This window comes from Chiloscyllium plagiosum, chromosome 3, assembly GCF_004010195.1.
Source record: "Chiloscyllium plagiosum isolate BGI_BamShark_2017 chromosome 3, ASM401019v2, whole genome shotgun sequence".
Lineage (NCBI taxonomy): Eukaryota > Metazoa > Chordata > Chondrichthyes > Orectolobiformes > Hemiscylliidae > Chiloscyllium > Chiloscyllium plagiosum.
In genome coordinates this window covers 39,188,543-39,210,209 of record NC_057712.1, presented here as the reverse complement: position 1 = coordinate 39,210,209, position 21,667 = coordinate 39,188,543, and the positions used below count along the sequence as shown (strand labels likewise).

General features: G+C 39.4%; 1 protein-coding gene across 3 annotated transcripts in view; it reads left to right on the top strand.

Moving 5' to 3' along the window:
• The window catches only part of elp3 (elongator acetyltransferase complex subunit 3), an 80,742-nt gene that overhangs the window by 45,295 nt on the left and 13,780 nt on the right, over positions 1-21,667 (top strand). For 2 of the 3 annotated variants that reach the window (XM_043680446.1, XM_043680455.1), the window contains exons 11-14: positions 235-325; positions 688-753; positions 2,782-3,009; positions 8,528-8,609. In XM_043680446.1, coding sequence (XP_043536381.1) covers positions 235-325; positions 688-753; positions 2,782-3,009; positions 8,528-8,609 — 467 coding nt within the window. The remainder of the gene's footprint in view (positions 1-234; positions 326-687; positions 754-2,781; positions 3,010-8,527; positions 8,610-21,667) is intronic. The other variant, XM_043680465.1, reaches the window with a different exon arrangement.

Genomic DNA, 21,667 nt, shown 5'->3' with positions numbered 1-21,667 from the left:
TGCTGGAGATTAGAGTCGAGAGTGTGGTGCTGGAAAAGCACATCAGGTCAGGCAGCATCCGAGGAGCAGGAGAGTCGACATTCCTGATGAAGGGCTCTTGCCCAAAACATCGATTCTCCTGATGCTGCCTGACCTGCTGTGCTTTTCCAGCACCACACTCTCGACTCTGATGAACGTATCTGCTTCTGCTATTTAGTGAAATCTGACGATTAGTTTGTATTTCTTTTAATGCAGAGACATCCCAATGCCCCTGGTCAGCTCTGGAGTGGAGCATGGGAACCTAAGAGAACTAGCCTTAGCCAGGATGAAAGATTGGGGAACTGAGGTAAAGTGTCAAAAGAAAATATACACATTGTTCTAAAAAAAATCATTTCATTCTGCCTGATCAAATGTGTTACAATAGACATATCATGTGATTAACACAATAAAGTATCACAATCCAGTAAATAAATCTTTTAATCTATGATACTTATCCAATAAGTTTGAGTTCTTAACAATCTTTATTTTTAAAAAATTCAGCTTGTGCTGCCTCCATCTAAACAGTTATACAGTGCAATTATATCCAGGCAGTGATGCTGCATGTTTGTATTATATCTCACTGAGACTGTGGAAGAAACATTTAATTATGAAGCGATTCTTCATAATTGAGCCTTAGAGATTTGACATTTTGTCGTGTATTATCCTCAGTGTCGCGATGTGCGAACGAGAGAGGTTGGAATCCAGGAAATTCATCACAAAGTGCGACCATATCAGGTAAGTGCAGCCCTTGTAATGAGTGTAATGAGTACATGCTTAGTACTTTTTTGGGGGGGGGTCAGAAGATGGTGGTCAGAGTGCCACACTTTACAATGCCCATATATTCCAGACTTTAAAAATGAGCCTTTCGTTTCTGAAACCTAGCTTTAAATATTTCATGGCATAAAAAATGTGTGGGTGAAGGTCCTTGCGTCCATTTAGTTCTTCTAGAAACTTACAATCTCTTCTTCCACATGACAGCATCTTTTAGATTGTCATGACGGTTTTACAGAATTGGTTGGTAATGAATGGTGCTCTGGTTTTGTTGGCTTTGTGAAGAATCACTGGGACTGTGTTCAAATGGCACATGGTGAGGATGGTTAGAGGCTCAGATGTGGCACCTCTATGGATTCACAGAGTCAGCATGGAAACCAACCCTTTGATCCAACTAGTCCATATTGACCATGTTCCCAAACTAAACTAGTCCCACCTGATCCTGACCGATTTCCCTGCAAACGTTTTCTATTGATATACTTATCCAAATATCTTTTAAACATTGCAATTGTACCCACATCCCCCACTTTCTCAGGAAGTTCACTCCACACGCGAACCACCCTCTCCCTTGCATTTTGATTACTAATATGCTGGGGATCGCACATCCTGTCAACTGCTACTTCCACAGTATTTGATCCCATTCAGTGTGAGTCAGGCAACTGCTATCAGTTCATCGTTTGTGAAATGGTCAGTGAATGAACTGCACGCTATAAAGTGGAAGTAGTTCTTAAATTATAGGAAGCTGCACCATTCCCTATTTGCAGCAACTCTCAAAGCCTTATAAGAAAGTTTACACCTTCCTCCTTCTATGTGTTCCCTGGTGCATTTATATTCTTATCAGCATCATTACTCCTGGGTTATCAGATTATAATCTGTGTGTTTCTTGAGTGACAGAAGTAATTTGGATGGTAAATAAGCATTGTACACTTAAGTGAAGTGCTGAGGGGGATGGTAGCTGAGATTCTACTCCACATCATTTACTTCCTTACTAACTTTTGATTATCAGTTCTCAGGAGGGTAAAGTATGTTGAGCTGCAGCTCAGAGATAAATGCGAGACAAAATAAAACAAAATTGTTTCTTAACAGGGTTGAGTGTGCATAACATCCAAGAGGTCACAATCATTGAATCTTCTGCGTCTGAAAAACCTACCTGTGATCCTGATAGCAGATATTGTTGCACCAAACTGGCTTGATCCCTTGCAGATTTCAAGTGAACTTGAATAAATAAAGACATTTTCACCATAAATGGGGTTGAGTTTGGATGAGGTCAAAGGGTGGTCTTATGTCAGTGTTTAAAATGAAAAAGAATGTTGTACAGTAGATGGAGAAAAAAACTCTTTCCTTCGGTTCAGAATCCAGAACAAATGGGTACAATCTTAATTGAGAACCAGGTCACTCAGGGAAGATGTCAGGGAGCATTAAGGGGTAATTTGGTTGAGGATTTTAACGTTACAAGTGGTCAGGACATTTTGCTTGAAGGTTTGAATTTGACTTTTCTTATCTCAAGGGTTGTGTGACTCTGAAATACATTTATGGTGGTAGTGATTCAAACAAAGACCATGTTGGCATTTACGAATAGTTGAGATGTATTGCGAATGCAATGAAGAATGAATGCAAATGAAACAGAATAGGCATATAGGATTATGGCTGCTGCTGTCAATGAGGATAACAACCAGTGAACTGGTTAGGCCAGATTGCCTGTTCCTGTGCTGTATTTTATAAGCTCTGTTTGCATGCCACTTTGGAGAAAAAAAATTTAAAGGCCTATCCCCTGCAATAAAAGTGTCTGAGTTTGTGCTTAATTTGATAGTCTGCTCCCTGAAATGGCAGTGTCTGTATGAGTAGTTACTTTAATAGCCTGCTGCCTGCCGTTAAAGGGTCTGAATGGGTAGTTATGTTAATAATCTGCCCATGTAATGGGAGAGTCTAAGTGAGTAGTTAATTAAATAATCTTTCCTCTGTAGCACAAGAATCTTGGTTAATTTCCTTCAGGTAGAATTGGTGAGAAGAGATTATGTTGCAAGTGGTGGCTGGGAAACATTCTTGTCCTATGAAGATCCCGAACAGGACATTCTAATCGGACTACTTCGCCTGCGGAAATGCTCTGAGGAAACGTTTAGAACAGAGCTGAAGGGAGGAGTGTCTATTGTGCGAGAACTCCATGTATATGGCAGTGTAGTGCCTGTCAGCGCGAGGGATCCATCCAAATTCCAACATCAGGTAAGGATAAAGCATTTGGGCAATTTATTTCCACAGGAACAATCATTGAAACCAACATAAAGATTTGTAAAAATTCTTATTTCTGCAAATGATCATTTATTTTAATCTCCATTTGTTGACCCACATCTGAACTTTGGAAATTTCAAACATTGCTAAAAGTAGACTAAAAGTTGAAAATCACACAACACCAGGTTATAGTCCAACAGGTTTAATTGGAACCACACTAGCTTTCGGAGCGCCGCTCTCCTTCATCAGGAGGAACCACCAGCGGCGCTCTGAAAGCTAGTGCTTCCAATTACACCTGTTGGACTATAACCTGGTGTTGTATGATTTTTAACTTTGTACACCCCAGTCCAACACTGGCATCTCCAAATCATGACTAAAAGTTGAAGCTTTTTGGTTTTGCACTCATCAGAACTAAGACACAAGAAACAAGTTTGAAAGAAAGACCATTTAACAATGAGAAGAGATGCTGATTGTTTGAGTCATCATCGGCATGGAGATGCAGCAGAACAGTTAACTATTAATCTTAATTCTCAGACCTGGGCAAGTAAATTCTAATTGGTCAGGGAGTTACCCCGTGAAGATGGCAGAGTTTGACTGTCTCCATAATTCCCTTTTTTGAAAACGGTGCAATATATGTAAATTTCTTTTCTCTACATAAAACAGTACTTCTACATGTAGCAATATGAACTTGTGCAAATGCATCACACTGTGGGCCCAGCTGATGATTTTAAACTGACTTCTGGTGTAATTCTTAGCATGGTCTGGATATTTTTAAGAAATAATTTCCAAGAGTAGAATCACATCTAATGGTGGGACATACATTTCTGAGGCTTGCAAGCACGGTCTGGATAAGCACTAGTGACATGCTGCTAGCTATGAATGATCAATGGTTTTTTGACACAGTCTGCCAGTTATTGGGATGTACGGCCCACATACCAGGCATTACACCAGTACTGAAATTCACCTATCACATTACTGATTTGTGTGGTAGGCAAAATACCTCTATGGTTTGATAGCAACATCCTGCTGGTAGAGAAAAACACTCAAGGATTTACTGCATTATAGCAGCATGTGGCAGCTAATTTTACCTGTTGTCATTTTTGAGACACCTTTCCCTTCCCAGGTAATCTGAGGTAGAATGCGTAATGCTCAGAGTCAAATGTGGTGGGTACGGCCCTTTCTTGTGTTTTTGCAATGTACAGCAAGTGATGATTTGATCAGATCACACAAAATAGTCTTCTTATGTCTTACCTCCCATCAAGTTTACAAATTGGGAAGATGATTGGGGCTGTATTCATGAGGTTGCTAATAAAACTGGTCTTGTAGCTTGTGGGGACTGTAGGAATCCCCATATGTGCATTGACTGGCGAACAAAGGCTTTTGGCCATCATTCCATATAAAATGGCGTCTCTTCTTTCTAGTCTTTTTCTGATGAGTGCAAGAAAAAAAACTGCAATTTCTAGTCTCCTTTTAGCTGATGATAAGTGAAATTGTCAGCCAACTGTCTTAGCTGAGGATTAATCACACATCAGTGGAGGCATGTTTTATGGTTTATTTATTGTCACTTACATTTTATGATGAATAATACAGTAAAATACAGCAAAAAGCTTCAACAGTCGCCACAATCCAGTACCATTTTGAATTATTTAAGAATAAAAAGTATAAAAGATATCAAGTGAAAGAGAGTCTTGAGCCAGCTCACCAACGACATCAGTGCCACCACCCCTCCTCTACCATTTCACCACCTGCACCAGACCCACCAACATAGAAGCCGCCATTCTCTGCAGGTGCTAGCTCTTTGTTGCTGGGCCCACCTTGCCACTGCTGATGAGGATCCCAAGCTGAACCTACATTCACCCCACAACCAGGGGTTCCTGGTTCCACTGCTGCCTTGATGATGCCAGGAGTCCCGATTATCATGTTGCTGCCACCTCACCAGGAGTCCTGCTCTGGCCGCCTTCCTCTGAGATGTTGCCTTGCCACCGATACCATCTTGAAATGTCTGCTGTCACTACCGCCTCCAATCATTGGAGGAGCTTTGTCATCACTGCTGCCGCAAGTCCCGAATTCTGGGGGGATGTCCCTGCCCGCTGCTGCTGCCACCATCGCCTCCGATCATTGAGAGAAGCCACCATTCCTTGTTGATTTTGCTGACTAACCTGCTGCAAAAGGTTCCAAAGAAAAGAAAATCAAAAGGGAAAAAATGAAAGAGAAAGAGTATAAATAAAAGAAGAAGGGAAGAAGGCATGCGGGGGCGGATGAGCCGTGGGCAGGACCCTGCATGCAGCCCTGCTACCCCCCCCATTTGCCATAACGCAAAAGAGTACTGAAACACCCCTTTTGTGACACTGCTTGCATGTTGTAAAAGTGTCAACATCCTGAAGTTGCATGCTACTTGCAATACAATACTTGACCATTCAGCCTCATTGTCTCAGACTGTTTATGTCTGACATGACCTCCTCCCACACTACTTTGTCTCATTTCATCAAATATAATATTTCTCTCTCTCTTGAATGCATTTATTCTGTTTGTCTCAACCACTATTTGTGGTTGTGAATTCCATTTTCTCTGAAGAAGCTTCTCTTCATTTCCCTCTTAGGATTGTTGGTGACTGTCCTATGTTAATGGTCCCTAGTTTTGCTCTTCACAAGCTTAAACTGCCTTTGGGGTTCTGATGAAGTACTTCCACGATCTCACAGTTATGAGCTTTATTTTGACTGCCCAGACATTGAGGCCTGTCACTTGACATTGACAGTTTAAAAAAAAAACAATGGGCAGATAGATTACAAACTGGACCCATCACACAGCATTTGTTCAGATTTAGAAGGGTATATGTTTGATTGATGTCACTCTAGTAAAACCAATAAGCTCCTTGGGCTTCACCGAGTTTGCAAGATGCTTCAATATCTTTTTCATTATATTTCTCGCTGATGGGGGGCATTGTTGCTTGGTAAGGCAGTCAGGGCATGTTAACTCCATTGAGTTGTTGACCGACTCCTAAAGATTTAAAGCTAACATCTGTACATTGTCCAAGCAAACCTGTTATATATAAGAACTTTTTCTCCCTCCATTGTTACTGAATGTCAAAACTAATTTTTGCATGGCATCTCTATGTGGCTAAGTAATCTACCTAGAAATATAGAGATGTAGAACGTTTTCATTTCACTCATGAGTTTACCTCATTGGATGTATTTACTGCTATTGAGAAATTTAACAAGAAATAAATGAGCCAGTGATAAATACTAGTGGTTAATGCTCACTTGTAAGAAGACCAATCCTGTATGTATAAAGAAAAATGTATTCAATTGTGATTTGTTGATAGCAACAGTGTTTAGTTAAGTTGAATTTTTCTCTTTTGAAGACCTTTGTAAAAATATGAATAAAATAAAACTTTTGCATTGCTCTTAACCCTCAAATCAGGTTAAGCCATGTGATGTTGTATGGCCTAAATGTGTTGTATTCAAGTACTTTGGAACCTGTACTGTGAATTTCCATTGTTTGAAATTAGGATTTCAATAGTAAGAAGGAATTTCCAATAGATGATTGTCATGCTTCAACAAAGACTTGGGCACAATTCCTAACTTCTGTTCCTGTTTTCATTATTCCTTCTTCTCTACTAGCTTCAGATATACATACACAATCAGAAAATTATTTGATTTGGCCTCAACCCTTCTGTCTCCCATATGTCATCTCAATATTACTTGAATCAGTTCACTGTCCTCACTTCAACCTCTTCCCTGCCGAAAAACTGTTGATGATTCTGAAAGTACTCACTCACCTGATTTTCTTCTTTTCCATTTTATCCTGATGCCTTGTTAAAACAGTTATGCTTTGCCATTCAGTATTTTGTGTATCTCATTTCCTCTTGCATCCTTTCGAAAAAAGAAATGAAGTATGATCAAAAATGCAGGATTTCTTTTGATTAGGATAAAGCACTCTTCAAATACAGAACTCAACACGAAGTAGTTATCATTGTTATCCTTTTCATTCAGGTCTCCATGTGTCAACCTTTTTATTTTATTTAATATAATTTGCATTTTATATCATTGTTAATATAAATAAATAATTCAGTATTGCACAAGTGAATATGGACAGGGAAAATAATGCAAATGGAGTAGTTCTGAAAAGCAGTTACTGTTAAAATGAGGGAAATACAGTAGACAATTTATGTACAGGCTGTCATATTTTGTACACTACATTATTGACTGCACTTTAAAAGTACTCCATCTGTTTCTTTGCATGTTTCCATTTAAGTGCTTTAGGGTGTCTATTTACACAAATAGCCCTACATAATCAATAAATTACATTTGTAATTAAAAGGACTAGTGCGTGACGAAACTGAAATCTTGTGTTGCATTGTGAAGAGTCCTTTATCCTAAATAAAATTAATCAAGCATTTAAAACAAGGTATCCTGTTGCTTTGACGAATGAATGCAATGAGGAATACGCTCTTAGGAAATGAAATATCTGGCAACAAACAGAGGGTGAGGTAAAATCCAGAAAGAAAAGAGACTGGACATTGTTTTTCAAATCAAGAACCTATCTATCTCTGTCTTTCTTACACTTGATGATTTGGCATCTACAGTTGCTCTGAGGCAATATGTTCCACAAGTTAACCATCTTCTGGCTAAAGAAATTCCTCCACATCTCAGTTCTAAAGGGTCATCCCTTCACTCGGAGGCTGACTTCTCGGGTCCTAGTCTCTCCTAGCAGTGGAAACATCATCTCCTCAGCCACTCTATCCAGGCCTCTCAGCATTTTGTAAGTGACTAACAAATTCATCCTCATCCTCAAAAGTGCATCAAGTACAGACACAGAGTCCTCAACTGCTCCCCATCTGACAAACTGTTCATCCCCAGAATCATTCTTGTAAGCCTCCTGTAGACCCCCTCCAATGCCAGCACATCCATCCTTGGATGGTGGCACCGAAACTGCTCACAATATTTCAAATGGGGTCTGACCAGAGCCTTATACAGCCTCAGCAGTACATCTCTTCTCTTTAATCTAGCCTTCTTTAAATGAGTGCTAATACTGTATTTGCTTTCTGAACTGCCAACTGCACATTCATTTTAACTTTAAAAAAATCCTGAACTATGACTCCCAAGTCCTTTTGTGCTTCAGATTTCGGAAGCCGTTCCCTGTTTAATAGGGAGAACAGAGGTGTAGACTATTTTTTAAAGTCCATAATTTCACATTTTCCCACATTTTATTCCATCTGCCACTTCTTTGCCCACACTTCTAGCCCGTCTGTAATCCATCTTTGCCCACTTTCCCATCACGCCCACAGCCTACCCACTTCTTCAGCACTACCAGTCCCTCCACCTACTTTGTGTCATCTGCCCTCAGTTCCTTCGTCTGAATCGTAGTTCTTGCTTATCTGGAGTTGCCACTTTTGTACATATGAAATAGGGGTAGAAGTAGACATTCCACCCCTTGAGTCTGCTTTGCCATTCAGTAAAGTCATGGCTGATCTGTACAGTTGATCAGTTTTGTTAAAATTTCTGTTTTCCAGGGTTTTGGAATGCTTTTAATGGAAGAGGCAGAACGGATTGCTCGAGAAGAACACGGATCATCCAAAATAGCTGTTATTTCAGGTAACCTTCACTTACAGTTCATAGAATGAAGGGCTGGTGTGGTTGATATGACTAACAGTTTTGAAGTATAAGGCTTGCTCTCTCTCTTTCCAGCACACACATTTAAGTATAGTGTGTTTTGCTAATTCTTTGTAATAATTCTCATTGAAGAAGCATGGATATGAGCATCAGCAGAAAGTAGAGGTGTAAGGATTTGGCACAAAATGTAACAGACTTCAAAACATAACTCATTGTTACTTGTAATATATGTAAAATTTAAGTTGTTTTTTGGTAATTTGGGATTTGGTGTACAGGAAGTGAATAGTAAATAAGAGTACTCTTTCCCAGCTTGGCAACACAGGAATAGGATTCAAAATTGTTCCACCATTGATTTAGATCATGGCTGATCTGTATAGCATCTTTATCTGTCCACCTTGCTTCCCTAACTTTAAATACAGTTATTCAACAAAAATCCATCAACCTTAGCCATTCAGAGGAAAATGTTCAGATTTCCACAACCCATTGTGTAAAGAAGCTGATTCTGACGTTTTTCGTAGATTTTAATGGGAATGTCCAGATGTCAAAATTCTCCTGCTTAAGATCTGGTTTTTCTTTATAAAAATGGATCATTTGCCCTTTATTACTGTGGTAATGCTTCATCTATACTTCCATTACTTTTTTTTCACCATTTCTCATGTTCTGTTTATAATTTGACCTTGAGAGATGGTCAATGCTGGCAATGTAGTATTTATCATACATCATTGGTGGTCCTGAATGCATCACTACATAGGATAAGACTAGAATCACATTGTGCGGTGGGATAGTTAGATAACCAGCTATGTTTTTACAACATTTTAGCAGATATTACTGTGTTTCAACACAAATTAGTCATGGTTTCATCTGCAGCGCAGCACACAACAATTAATCTTCATGCTCTACATGGATGAATGCCCTAAGTATGTGTGAGTCTAGAATGAGTGGTCCTGCTAGACTGTCCAACATCCTGATCATGTGAAAGCAGTTGGATTGAGCATGTTTGGGAACACTGCTTCCAACATTTAGCAATCCCATCTGGTGTGCTGGTTCATTAGCCGAGTATTGGACACAATTGTCACTGATGGCATTTGTTCTGTCATTACATTCTGAAAGCTGATATTATCATTGAGGAACTGCTGCTCCATAAATTATAAATGACTAAGGGGACTGGTAGCAAACTGAACATTGAAAGATGATGGCAATCTCATTGTACTCTCATTAACAATAGAATAAAGGATATTATAGCTGTAACTAGAGAGATGGGCAGCTGATCAGATTAACTTGTCACTTTTTTTGTTGCTGATTCCAGCTTACCACTGCATTCAACTAATATTTCACAGTCATAGCAAAGGTCAGTGTGCCATTCCGGTGAAGAAAGTATTTGCAAAGAAAAGCAGTTTTCTTATGCTCATATATATGAGAATATTATCTTTATTTATTTGTAATAACGGACATCAAGGACATCAAGGCTGGGAATTAAATTTCTAGCAGTACATGTCCTATCATAAAGGCAGGCAGTTGGACAGAGGGAGCAGGGTTGCATTGTTAGGAAGAAATGAAATTAAATTGATAGCAAAACACAATATAGGGTCAGAAGGTGTAGAATCTATGTAGGTAGAGTTGGGTACTGAAGTCATGGTTGAGTGACTGTGGTTGAATCCAAACTTGGTGTTAGTGAACAAGTTATTGCTAAGCAATGCAACTTGAAAGAACAGCCCCTTCCACCAGTTTGATGACCGAGAATAGACTGATAAGAGAAGTAATTGGCCGCATTGGATTGGTCCTGTTTTTTGTAGTCAGTTGTCAAATTCAGTGTTGTTCTCCCTTTCTCCTTCCCAAGCGCACTCAAAGCATACAATTGGAACATGGGAGCAGAAGTAGACCATTTGGCCCATCATTCAATACAATCATGACTGATCAAACACATCAATGCCTTTTACCAACCCATTCTCATAACCCTGTAGGCTACTGATAATCAGAAATCTATCAATCTCTCCCATAAACATACACAAAGATTGGGCATCAACAACCCTTTGTGGTAGAAAATTACAAAGGTTCACAACCCTCTGAGTAAAATAATTTCTCCTCATCTCAGGCAAATGACATTTTCCCTATTTTTAAATTGTGCATCCTAGTTGTAGACTCCACAACCAAGGGAGACTTCTTACTTCCATCTGTCCTATCTCTGACTTTTAAGGATTTTGTAAATTTCAGTGAGATCACTTCTTATTCTTTGAAACTCCAAAGAATACAGGCCCATTTTGCTCAACCTCCCCTCATAGGACAATCCTGCCATCCTGGGAACAAACCTGGTGAACCTTTGTTACCCTTTCTCAGTGGCAGTTTTGATTACAGGCTGAGAAAGAACAGATTGCGCTGTTTATTGGGAAAAGATATATCTACACAGTCATTGAGATGTACAATATGGAAACAGACTTTTTGACCCAACTAGTACATTCCAACCAGATATCCCAACCTAATCTAGTCCCACTTGCCAGAACCCGACCCATATCCCTCCAAACCCTTCCTATTCGTGTATCCATCCAGTTTTAAATGTTACAATTGTACCAGCTTCCACCATTTCCTCTGGCAGTTCATTCCAACAGGATGTGGAATAAAACCAAAGCAAGACATTGACAAGGAATGAGGAGGTAAATAATTATGATTGTAGGGAATTGAAAGGAAATGTTTGATTATTTCCACTCCTATTACCTGCAGTCAGATTTAAAGCAGTTCCTTGGAACTTTCACCTACGATAGACTAAGAGTGACCATGGATGATTAAATTTGATATTAGCTTTGAGCGGGAGAAGGGTGAGTCATAATGGAGGTTTAAAAATTAGGTATGGTCAAGAAGATGAGGCAGAAATTGAATACTCGACTGGTCAGAACAATTGATAGATGAAACCACAGATGAGCAGTGGGAAGTATTAAGTACAGTATTTGATCAGATACAAGTTCTGTCTGCACCCAAGAGATTTACTTGGATAAGCAAACAACCTTGGCAAGCTGTCTTTTATATAAGTAAACAAACTTGGTCAAAAAGGTTATGGAAAATTAAAATGCAAGATCCCCTCTTGACTGGAAGAGATAGAAACAGCAAAGAGATACAGAGAAATTAGTTGGATCAGCAAACAACAAGCAATACCAACAAAACCTTATCAAGGGCAACATTGAAGTATTTTAGATATACAGTATATTCAATGACAGAAAGTAAAAGTAATGTGTAAAGATAGATGCAAGTGGTAGTATAATTGAAAATTAGGAAATGATAGCCTTGCTAAATACTTTTTATACAAATGAAAGTAAAATAATTTGAATGCTTGCCCACCTGAAATAAAAACGAAGTATTGGACGTTTCAGCAGGTCTGGCAGCTTCTGTGGTGAGAGACCCAGTTAATGTTTTGAAACCAATGTGACCTTCTGGAATTCAGTTCCTTTAAATTGTTCTTCACTGTTGAGGATGAAGATCAAGTATCAGAGATAGAAGGAAAACAAAAAATAAATTGAGAGGAGGAACTTAAGAGTTTAATACAAGTTTTAAAAAGAGCAATATTTGAGAAAATACTGAATCTAGAAATGGCGAGAAACCTCCAAGACCAATGGTTTCCAACCCAGAGTATTGTAAGCAATAGGTTAAACAAAATTCTGAAGACACTTTAATCATGATCATCCAAAATTCTTGAGACAGACTTCTGTAATGTGAATTTCCCAGCATCACACGTCATTTAAGAAAGCAAGGAAAGGTAAACTAAAAACATTATAGGCGTTGTAGGTTGATGTCTGTTGTGCAGAAGCTTATGAGAGCATTAGGAACAGGATGATTATGCTGTTGCACAAACTCATCGAAGAAAGTCAGTATTAATTACTAAAGATGAGTCCTGTTTAGTGAATATTATATACATTTTGAACAGGTAATATTTAAGTAGCATTGAAGATAATGGAGCATCTCTGGATGTTACTAATATGGTGAGACAGCCATTGCCATGTGGATGATTCATCTTGGCCTCCTCCAGAGGTACCCAGCATTATAGATGTCAGTGTTCAGCCAATTTGATTCACTCCACTTGATATCAAGATACAGCTGAAGCCATTGGACACTACAAAGGCTATGGGACCTGACCACATTTGAGAAATTGTACTGAAGACTTGTGCTACACATTTAACCATGCCTCTAGCCAAGCTGATCCAGTGCAGCTACCTGGTAATATGCCAAACTGACCAGGTATGCCATATCCATAAAAAGCAACACAAATTTAACTAGTGCAGTTACAACCATATCAATCTAATTTTGTTCATAAGCAAAGTGATGAAAGGTGTTACTGACAGTGCTGTGAAGTGGCGCTAACTCAGCAATGCCCTGTTCACGAATGCTTAGTTTGAGTTGACCTCATGGTATTGTTCGTGTAAATATGGACAAAAAGTTTGAATTCAAGATGTGAGGTGAGAATGACTGCCATTGATGCCATGGCAGCATTTAGGCAGGAGTGGGTACTGCAGATTCTGGAGATTATAGTCAAGATTAGAGTGGTGCTTGAAAGGCACAGCAGGTCAGGCAGCATCTGAGGAGCAGGAAAATCAACGTTTCACCTTCCTGATGAAGGGTCATGGCAGCATTTAATCTAGTGTTGCATTGAAGAGCCCTAGCAATGCTTGAATTGATGAGAATCAGGGGAATATACCCCACAAGACCTTCCCTCCATCATAAAGTTAGAAGTGGGCTGTGCAATAATGATTGCACAATGAACTGTGCCAGTCATATAAATGCCATGGCTGCAAGAGCAGGTCAGAGTCTGGGAATCCTGCAGCTAGTAACCTGCAGCAGCCAGTCCTGTCAACCATCTACAAGGCACAAGAGAGGAGTGTGATGGAATTCTACTTAACTGATTTGGAGGAAAACATAGCTTGTCTAATTAGTAAGTTTGCGGTCGACACAAAGATTAGTGGAGTTGCAGATAGTGAGGAGAATTGTCAAGAGAATACAGCAGGATATAGATCAGTTGGAGGCATGGGCAGAAAATGGTAGATGGAGTTTAATCCGGACAAATGTGAGGTGATGCATTTTGGAAGGTCAAGTAGATTGAAATTACACAGCGAATGGCAGAATCTTTAAGAGTATTGATATTCAGAGAGATCTGGGTGTGCAGGTCCACAGATCACTGAAGGTGGCAGCGCAGGTAGATAAGGTGGTTAAAAAAAGGCTTATGGCATGTTTGCCTTCATTAGAATGGGCATTGAGTACAAGGATAGATAAGTTATTGCTGCAGCTTTATAGACCTTTAGTTAGACCACACTTGGTCACCACACAACTAGAAGGATATCGATGCATTGCAGAGGGTACACAAAAGGTTTACCAGGATGTTGCCTGGTATGGGGGATTTTAGCTATGAAGAAAGTTTGGATAGACTGGGTTTGTTTTCACTGGAATGCAGAAGATTGAGTGGTGTAGTGATAGAAGTTTGTAAGATTGCGAATAGCATGGATATAATGGAAGTGTGAGGCTTTTTCCCTCAGGAATCAATTACCAGGGGACACAGGTTAAAAGTGCAAGGGGGGGGGCAGTTTATAAGAGATGTGCAAAGCAAGTTAATCACATAAAAGATGGTAAGTGCCTGGAACAAGCTGCCAGTGGAGGTGGTGGAAGCAGACATATTATCTGCATGAATAGGAAAGGAATAGAGAGATATGGATCCTGTAACTGAAGATAGTTTTACTATGAAAGGCAAAAATGTGTCGGCGCAGGCTTGGAGGTATTGTTCTTTGTACTCTTGCCTAGTTGAGTGCAGCTCCAACAATGCTCAATATGCTCAATACTGTCCAGGACAAAACCTGACTGGCATCCATCTACCATATTTACACAGTAACAGCAGGGTGTACTATCTATAAGATGTACTGCGTCAACTCACTAAGACTTTTTTGACAGCACCATTCAAGCCTATGACCACCACCTAGAAGGACAATGACACCAGATGCATGGGAACACTATTCCGTGTAAGTATCCCTCCAAGCCTCACACTACCCTGGTTTGGAAGCATATTGCAGTTCCTTCACTGTCATAAGGTCAGAATTCCAGGACTTCTCCTTATCAGCACTGAGAGTGTGTCTAGCACCAAATTGACAACAGCAGTGCAAGAAGATACTGCCACCTTGTCCAGTTAAAAAAGAATAATGGATACTGGCCTAGGCAGCAATGTCCACATCCCATGAACCAACAAATAAAAGAAAGTTAGCAGCAATGCAAAACTTGCAAAGTGGAACAAGACGAAACTTGGCAAGAGTTTGAGTGACGAGGATGCTGCACTTAGGAAAATAAAGGAAAAAGAAGACTTGCGTTTTTATAGTGCTTTTACACAAACACTGGATATGTATTCTTCAGCTTCTGAAGTTACTTTCAAAGTGTTGTTATTGCTGTAGTGAAGAAAGATGGAGTTTCCTCTGCCACCTCAAGGTGCTGCAGACAACAGAATAAAAATTGACATAGGGTAGTGCAGGAAGAGTATCAGTTGGTTATTGTTTGTCCTACTACACATATGAGGCAACCTAGCTTGTTAAGAGAAAATAGCAACACGTGTGTGGTAGGTAAGTTGAGTGGGAGGCAAAGGGGTTAGATGTCCCAATGTGATTGGAGGTGAGGAATGGGAAGTGAAAGGAGGAGGAGTACCATGCTGAGGCTATAGTAGGGTGGTGCTGGTCTGTTTGGAGCATAAGATTTAGGTGAAGAAGAGCTTCACCTTGACAGTATTGGGCCATTAAATTCATTTCCTACTGCACTATGGAGTTCTATTAATGCAGGTGCCTTACTCTACTGCTTCTGACAGCATTGTCACAACACCATTGCAGTATAATGTTCTTTCCTCTGCTCTGCTACCTCTTTCCATTGTGGCTGGCCAGTTGGTTGGAATCAATGTTTCAGATTGTGTTATAATTACACAGTTCAGTTCATAATTCTCAAGTGACAGGAAAAAGCTGCTTGTCTAAAAATGGTTCTTTACAGTGTAAAGTGAACCAGCCTGCATGATAACATGAAGAATTGTTTTTACCATAGCAGCCTCCTGCTCTCTCTCGTTTTCCACGTGGCCTCCCAGTGTCCCCAATCTTCTCACCGCCACGGGCAAAACAGAAGACTCCATCCATACTGCTCCCAGTGCTTGCAACGCCCCACCCCAAAAAACTCCTGGTTCTTTGTCCTGCTGCAGCTTTTGCCTTGTCTTCGTGATCTCTAGATGGCAACATTTGCACTGATGACAATGTTCCTACACAAAATTTCCTGCAACCATGTGATACTTGTATATATTGCATTGTGGAGAATCACTGCAATGTAGAAATTTTCAACCATGAGCCACACAACCAAGTTCTGAAATAAAAGCAAAATATTGTGAATGTTGGAAATCTGAAACAAACACAGAGAATGCTGGAGAAACTCAGCAGGTCTGGCAGCATATGAGGACCCAGAAACAGAGTTAATGTTTTGAGTCCAATATAACTCTTGTTTCTCCAGCATTCTGTGTGTTTGCATCAGAGGAGCTCTGAAAGTTTATTGACTTTTAAACTTTTAATGGAATTATTGAAGTTCTTGACAGTGAAATTCCTTTTCAAGTCCTTTATGACATGGTGCGGAGTTGTTGAATATAATTTTAAGTCAAGCTTTAAATTTCTCAAATTTTACATGCTGATTCTTCAATTCAGACTCATCGAGAATACATCCTGGTGCACTAACACTCAAGGCTGATGAAAAGTTCATTGTTCTCACCTAATGCACTTCTTTCTACAATGCATGTTTTTACTTTGTACATATCTCTCAAATATATTGGTTTTTCATCGTTGAATATGTACTGAACAATCACTGTATTCAAGTCTTTGGAATCGGGCTTTCACAGCAATCTGACTCAGAATCAAGTGTACTAGCACTGAAGCCATTTTGATACCTAAATGAGAGAAAAATGCAAACATACGTGCTGTATCTGACCAAAGCTGTTCCCCTTTCTCTGGGCCAGACTGTCAATGCCTGCCTCATGTTTTGGAGTCTCTGTTCTTTCTTCTGCTGTGTCAGCTTCTCCTGCAGGAAGCGTATCAGTTGGTTATTGTTGACCTACCACACACGTGAGGCAACCTAATCTAACCTAGCTTGTTAAGAAAAAGTAGAAACACGTGTGTGGTAGGTAAGTTGAGTGGGAGGCAAAGGGGTTAGATGTCTCAATGTGATTGGAGGTGAGGAATGGGAAACTGAAGGAGGAGGGGTACCATGCTGAGGCTATAGTAGGGTGGTGCTGGTCTGTTTGGACTGTAAGATTTAGATGAAGAAGAGCTTCACCTTGACAGTATTGGGCCATTAAATTCATTTCTTACTGGACTACAGAATTCTATTAATGCAGATGTCTTACTCTACTGCTTCTGACAGCATTGTCACAATGCCATTGCAGTATAATGTTCTTTGCTGTCCATTGTGGCTGGCTAGTTGGTTGGAATCAACGTTTCAGACTTTATTATAACTACATGGTTCAGTCCTCTGGAAGCTGTGAGCATATCCTTAGATTGGTTTTAGTTATCAGAAGCCGGAGTATAAGTTGGAGAGTAATTACCAAGTTTCCTTCCAATTTTGCATCTTGCTGAAGATCACGCAGATTTGGGTTGGGTGGGAATATAAACGTTGTCATGTACAATATATCACAGTTGACAGGCTGATTGGATCAAAAAGTTATTTTCCATTCATCATTGTTCGTAAATTATCTAAGTGCGTTGCCCGGTTACAAGCCCAGTTGTGAGTGTATAAATTAGCTTCCTGAAAGTATATTAAATATTTATCAGAAGATTGCTTGATTCTGGTCATTGATAAATCTTGGACACTAATAAGCCAGAGAAAATGGAGCCCAAGATGTTGTGTATCTGTGTGCAGTACTGAAAACTTGGTGCTGTTGCTAAATAAGAAAGATGAGTGTTCCTTTAAAGTTAGATTGCTCTCAGAAGACTGGACAATACATTTTCTTACAAAACACAGTCAGCACCAGCTGCCATTCATCACAGGTTTCAGCATGAGCCAGATAGTGAAAGCACATTTATGAACAACTTCGTTGAATACAGATTGAATGTGAGGAACGATCATATTGTGAAATGCATGGTTAATCTATTAGGTAGCTTTTAGTTTCAATGGTTCTTTACATCTTTTGTGTGAATTTCCAATATGCCACTGACAAAAGAGACGATGCATTGAAAAGTGAGTGTGAAGTCCAAAGTAAACGGGTAATTCATATGATTCCTAGACATGCATTTTCCTCAGGGACCTGATCTCGTCGTTGTACCATGGGCCCTCACCCCATGGTCCAGTGGATAAAAGTTTGTCACGCAGTAAGCATTACCTCTCGGAATATCTCCGGTACAGTCCCTGAAGAAATTGATCTTGGCCAAGACATCTCTTGGATTCTTTTCATGCTCAGTTAGATGGGGAGATGTCATCCTCCTATCATGATCTGTGAGATTAATCCACAACACAAGTCAAGACTGGGTCAGAATATGAAAATTAAACTACAGCACACATCGGGAAAGGAGGTTCTGAAGTTGTGGAAAAGTTGGGTTCCGTGGATATTAAAGGACTACCTGCACGCTGCACTGTCTGATCTCATTAGCTTCTACTCAAACTTTCAAACATGAATAAATTTGTTTGGGCAGTGTGCTGGCCACCTTCCTCACTTGCACATGTGCTTGGAGAAATTCAGAAGCTATTCTTCCTTGTTTGCTTGGTATTGAGTTTGGATGTTTACTGTGGTCCTATGTGTTGTTTGTAAGAATTTCCTTAGTTGTGCAGTACAAATTCCTCAATGTCAGCCATAGCTCAGTTGATTGTACTTTCTCCTTTAAGTCACAAAGTTCTGAGTTTGGATCCTCTCTAGATTTGAGCTCAAAAAAGTTGATACTCTGGTGCAGGGAATGTTGCACTGTTTGAATTAAAATGAAAACACCTCAGTGTTAAATTTTCAGGTGAATATAAAATATCCAGTGCTAACAATTTTGGAAATGAGCAAGGTTCTTGTCCACAGAATCCTGTCCAATCTTTAGTCCCCCAGTCAACATTACAAAAAGTAGATTGTAATGATTGTTGCTTTTTTGTGTGTGTGTGAGCTTGCTGTGTGCAAATTGCCTGCAGTGTTTGCTACCTTACAATACTGTCGCAGGTAGACAGGATAGTGAAGAGACATTTATTGGTCAGTGCATTGAGTATAGGAGTTGAAATGTCATGTTGCTGCTGTACAGGACATTGATTAGGCCAGTTCGGAATACTGCATTCAGTTTTGATCTCCCTGCTATAGGAAAGATGTTGTGAAACTTGAAAGGATTCATAGAAGATTTAAAAGGATGTTGCCAGGGTTGGAGGGTCTGACATATAGGAAGAGGTAAAATAGGCTAGGGCTACTTTCCTTGGAGTATCGGAGGCTGTGGGTGACCTTTTACAGATTTATAGGATCATGGGGGGGCATGGATAGGGTGAATAGCCAAGGTTTTTTTTCCCCAGAATAGTGGAGTCCAAAACTAGAGGGCATAGGTTTAAGGTGAGAGGAGAAAGATTTAAAATGGACCTAAGGTGCAACTTTTTTACACAGAGGGTGGTGCATGTATGGAATGAACTGCCAGAAGAGGTGGTGGAGATTGGTACAATTACAGCATTTAAAAGGCATCAGCATGGGTATATGAATATGAAAGTTAGAGGGATATGGTGCCAAATGCTGGCAATGGGGCTAGATTAATTTAGGCAATCTGGTCGATATGGATGAGTTGGACTGAAGGATCTGTTTCTGTGCTGTACAATTCTATGACTCTGATTATGACATGTGGCAAATAAAGGGAAAAATGTGAATATTTTTGTATTACTTTCCCTTATTTTATCGTTGGCTCTCTCTATCACTCATAGAGTGGTTTTTAAGTTTTAAAGCCTCTATACATTATTGCACAAATTGCAAGTAGAGAAAAACCAGCTTTAAACATTATTATGTTTAATGTCAAGTGACATTAACTGTAGTTGAGTCAAATCTGGCAAAAGAAAGTATTCATTTTCTGCTGCATATAAATCTAGTTTCATTGCTCCAGCCTGGGCATGTTATTAGATCGAACTGCTGAAGCACATGGTAGAATTTCCTCTTGAACCTAAAGTGTGAATGTTGACAAGTCTGAGTGTGAAGTCACACAGTGAAGTCAGTACAGTTTCATGGGAGGAGAAGAATGGTACACAATGACTCAAATAGCAGATGCATAATTTGATTGTATTCGATAGTTCTTTGGAGAAAGCTATAGGGCTAATAGTATTTGTTATTGCTTTGCACTGGTAATGATCAATGAACAGATAACAACTGAATTACTGAAGCAGCCACAATAAAAGTTTCTCATGCTTGCCGGCTAATTTGAATTTTAGCAGTTGCAATAAGACGTTTAAATGGTTAAGTGGAAGACTTTCAGTGTTCTGACCACAATACTAATGTTGAATCAGCAGTCATTGGCCTTGATGAATTGTACCTGATCCCTCCAGTTAATCCCTTCACAGCCTCTCATAAATCAGCGTATGGGTCTAGATTGCACAAAGTGATTATTTGGAGGCGTCAGACTATTACCACAGTTCATGGATTGTGATTTTGATGTGCATCCCTATCACAATGATCAGCAAGTGTTGCCCACAGTTAAAACCCAATGATGTACTTCTGGGTCCTGAGATAATAATGAGCTGGCTTATTGTGTTATTGCAGCATTTATTAAATTGCTTGTAGGCACTGGTTACATTTTCATGGTAACTGTTAGAATTCTCAGTCCTTTTTCCACTCTGACTATGAAGTTAGAGACTAAATTAAAGGAGAATTAAGAGTTACATTGAATTACAAGCATTATGCAGCATTTTTAAAGATGGTTGTTAGTACATGTACAGTGGATTCAAATATAATAGCTTTCTGACCAAATGAAACCTTGCTTTTAAGTTTGTTTCCTTGATGCTAGTCGTCTTTCATTTTCTGTCATACCTTTCCTGAAGACAGGTCTAAAACTGAATTCCATTCTGAGGGCACCAATTTGTAATGGACAGACAGAATGCAGAAAACTAACAATGAAGTAGGTATCAGAGTGTGAACTGCAGACTACCAATTCCAATGAGATTTTCAGACAATGAAGCAAAGGTAGAAAGAATCTGTCAGAGTCTTGAAGCTGATAGGATTGTTCTAACACTTCTCATTATATAAGGCAAGTGGTATGGCGCTGAGGATAAAGATCCTTAATTGGATCACACCATGAAAATGCAATTGAATTAAAGTTGCATATAGTATAATTAAAATTAATAATTACGAATCAGGATAATGTATGTTGGCTTTTGTTTCCCCTCATGCACATTCCATTATTTAATTTGATATAGTATTAGATCTACACTTTTTTTTCTTCCATATCCTTTGGCCTTATCCAACAAAAGTCTATCGATTTCAGTCTTGAAAATTTTTATTGACTCTCAGCTCAATGGCCTTTTGGGGAAAATGTTCCTGATTTCTCTGTTTGTTTTGTTTAAGAAAAATGCTTCCTACTTTCATTCTAACTATCTCACAGCGTTTATAGTGTGAACAACCTTTGAAATGCAGTAATCCTTTGCTATTTCAAGTAGATTTTTAAAAGAATATAGAGTCACACATGAGATTTTAGAAACAACTGTTTTTCAACTGAAATACTGTAATGTCACAGGTTTTAGCCCAATCAGAATGTCAATCATCCTGTCCCATGAACCCATTACAGGAGGGTGGCCATTAAGTTTGTTGTGTCTGTTCCACCATTCAGTTCATTTTGCTAGTTGTATTATCACCGGACCAACAATCTAGAGACTCATCATAAAGTTTGGGGGCTTTGGTTCAAACTTCACTATGGCAACTGGTAGATTTTAAACTAATAATTCTAGACCTAGTCTCACTAACATGGTGACCACAAAATTGTTATTAATTGTTGTGAAAATCCATCTGGTTTACATCTGATGTCTTTCTCTGATCCAATCGATCTGTGACTCTACACCTACAGCTATTTAGTTGAATATTACCT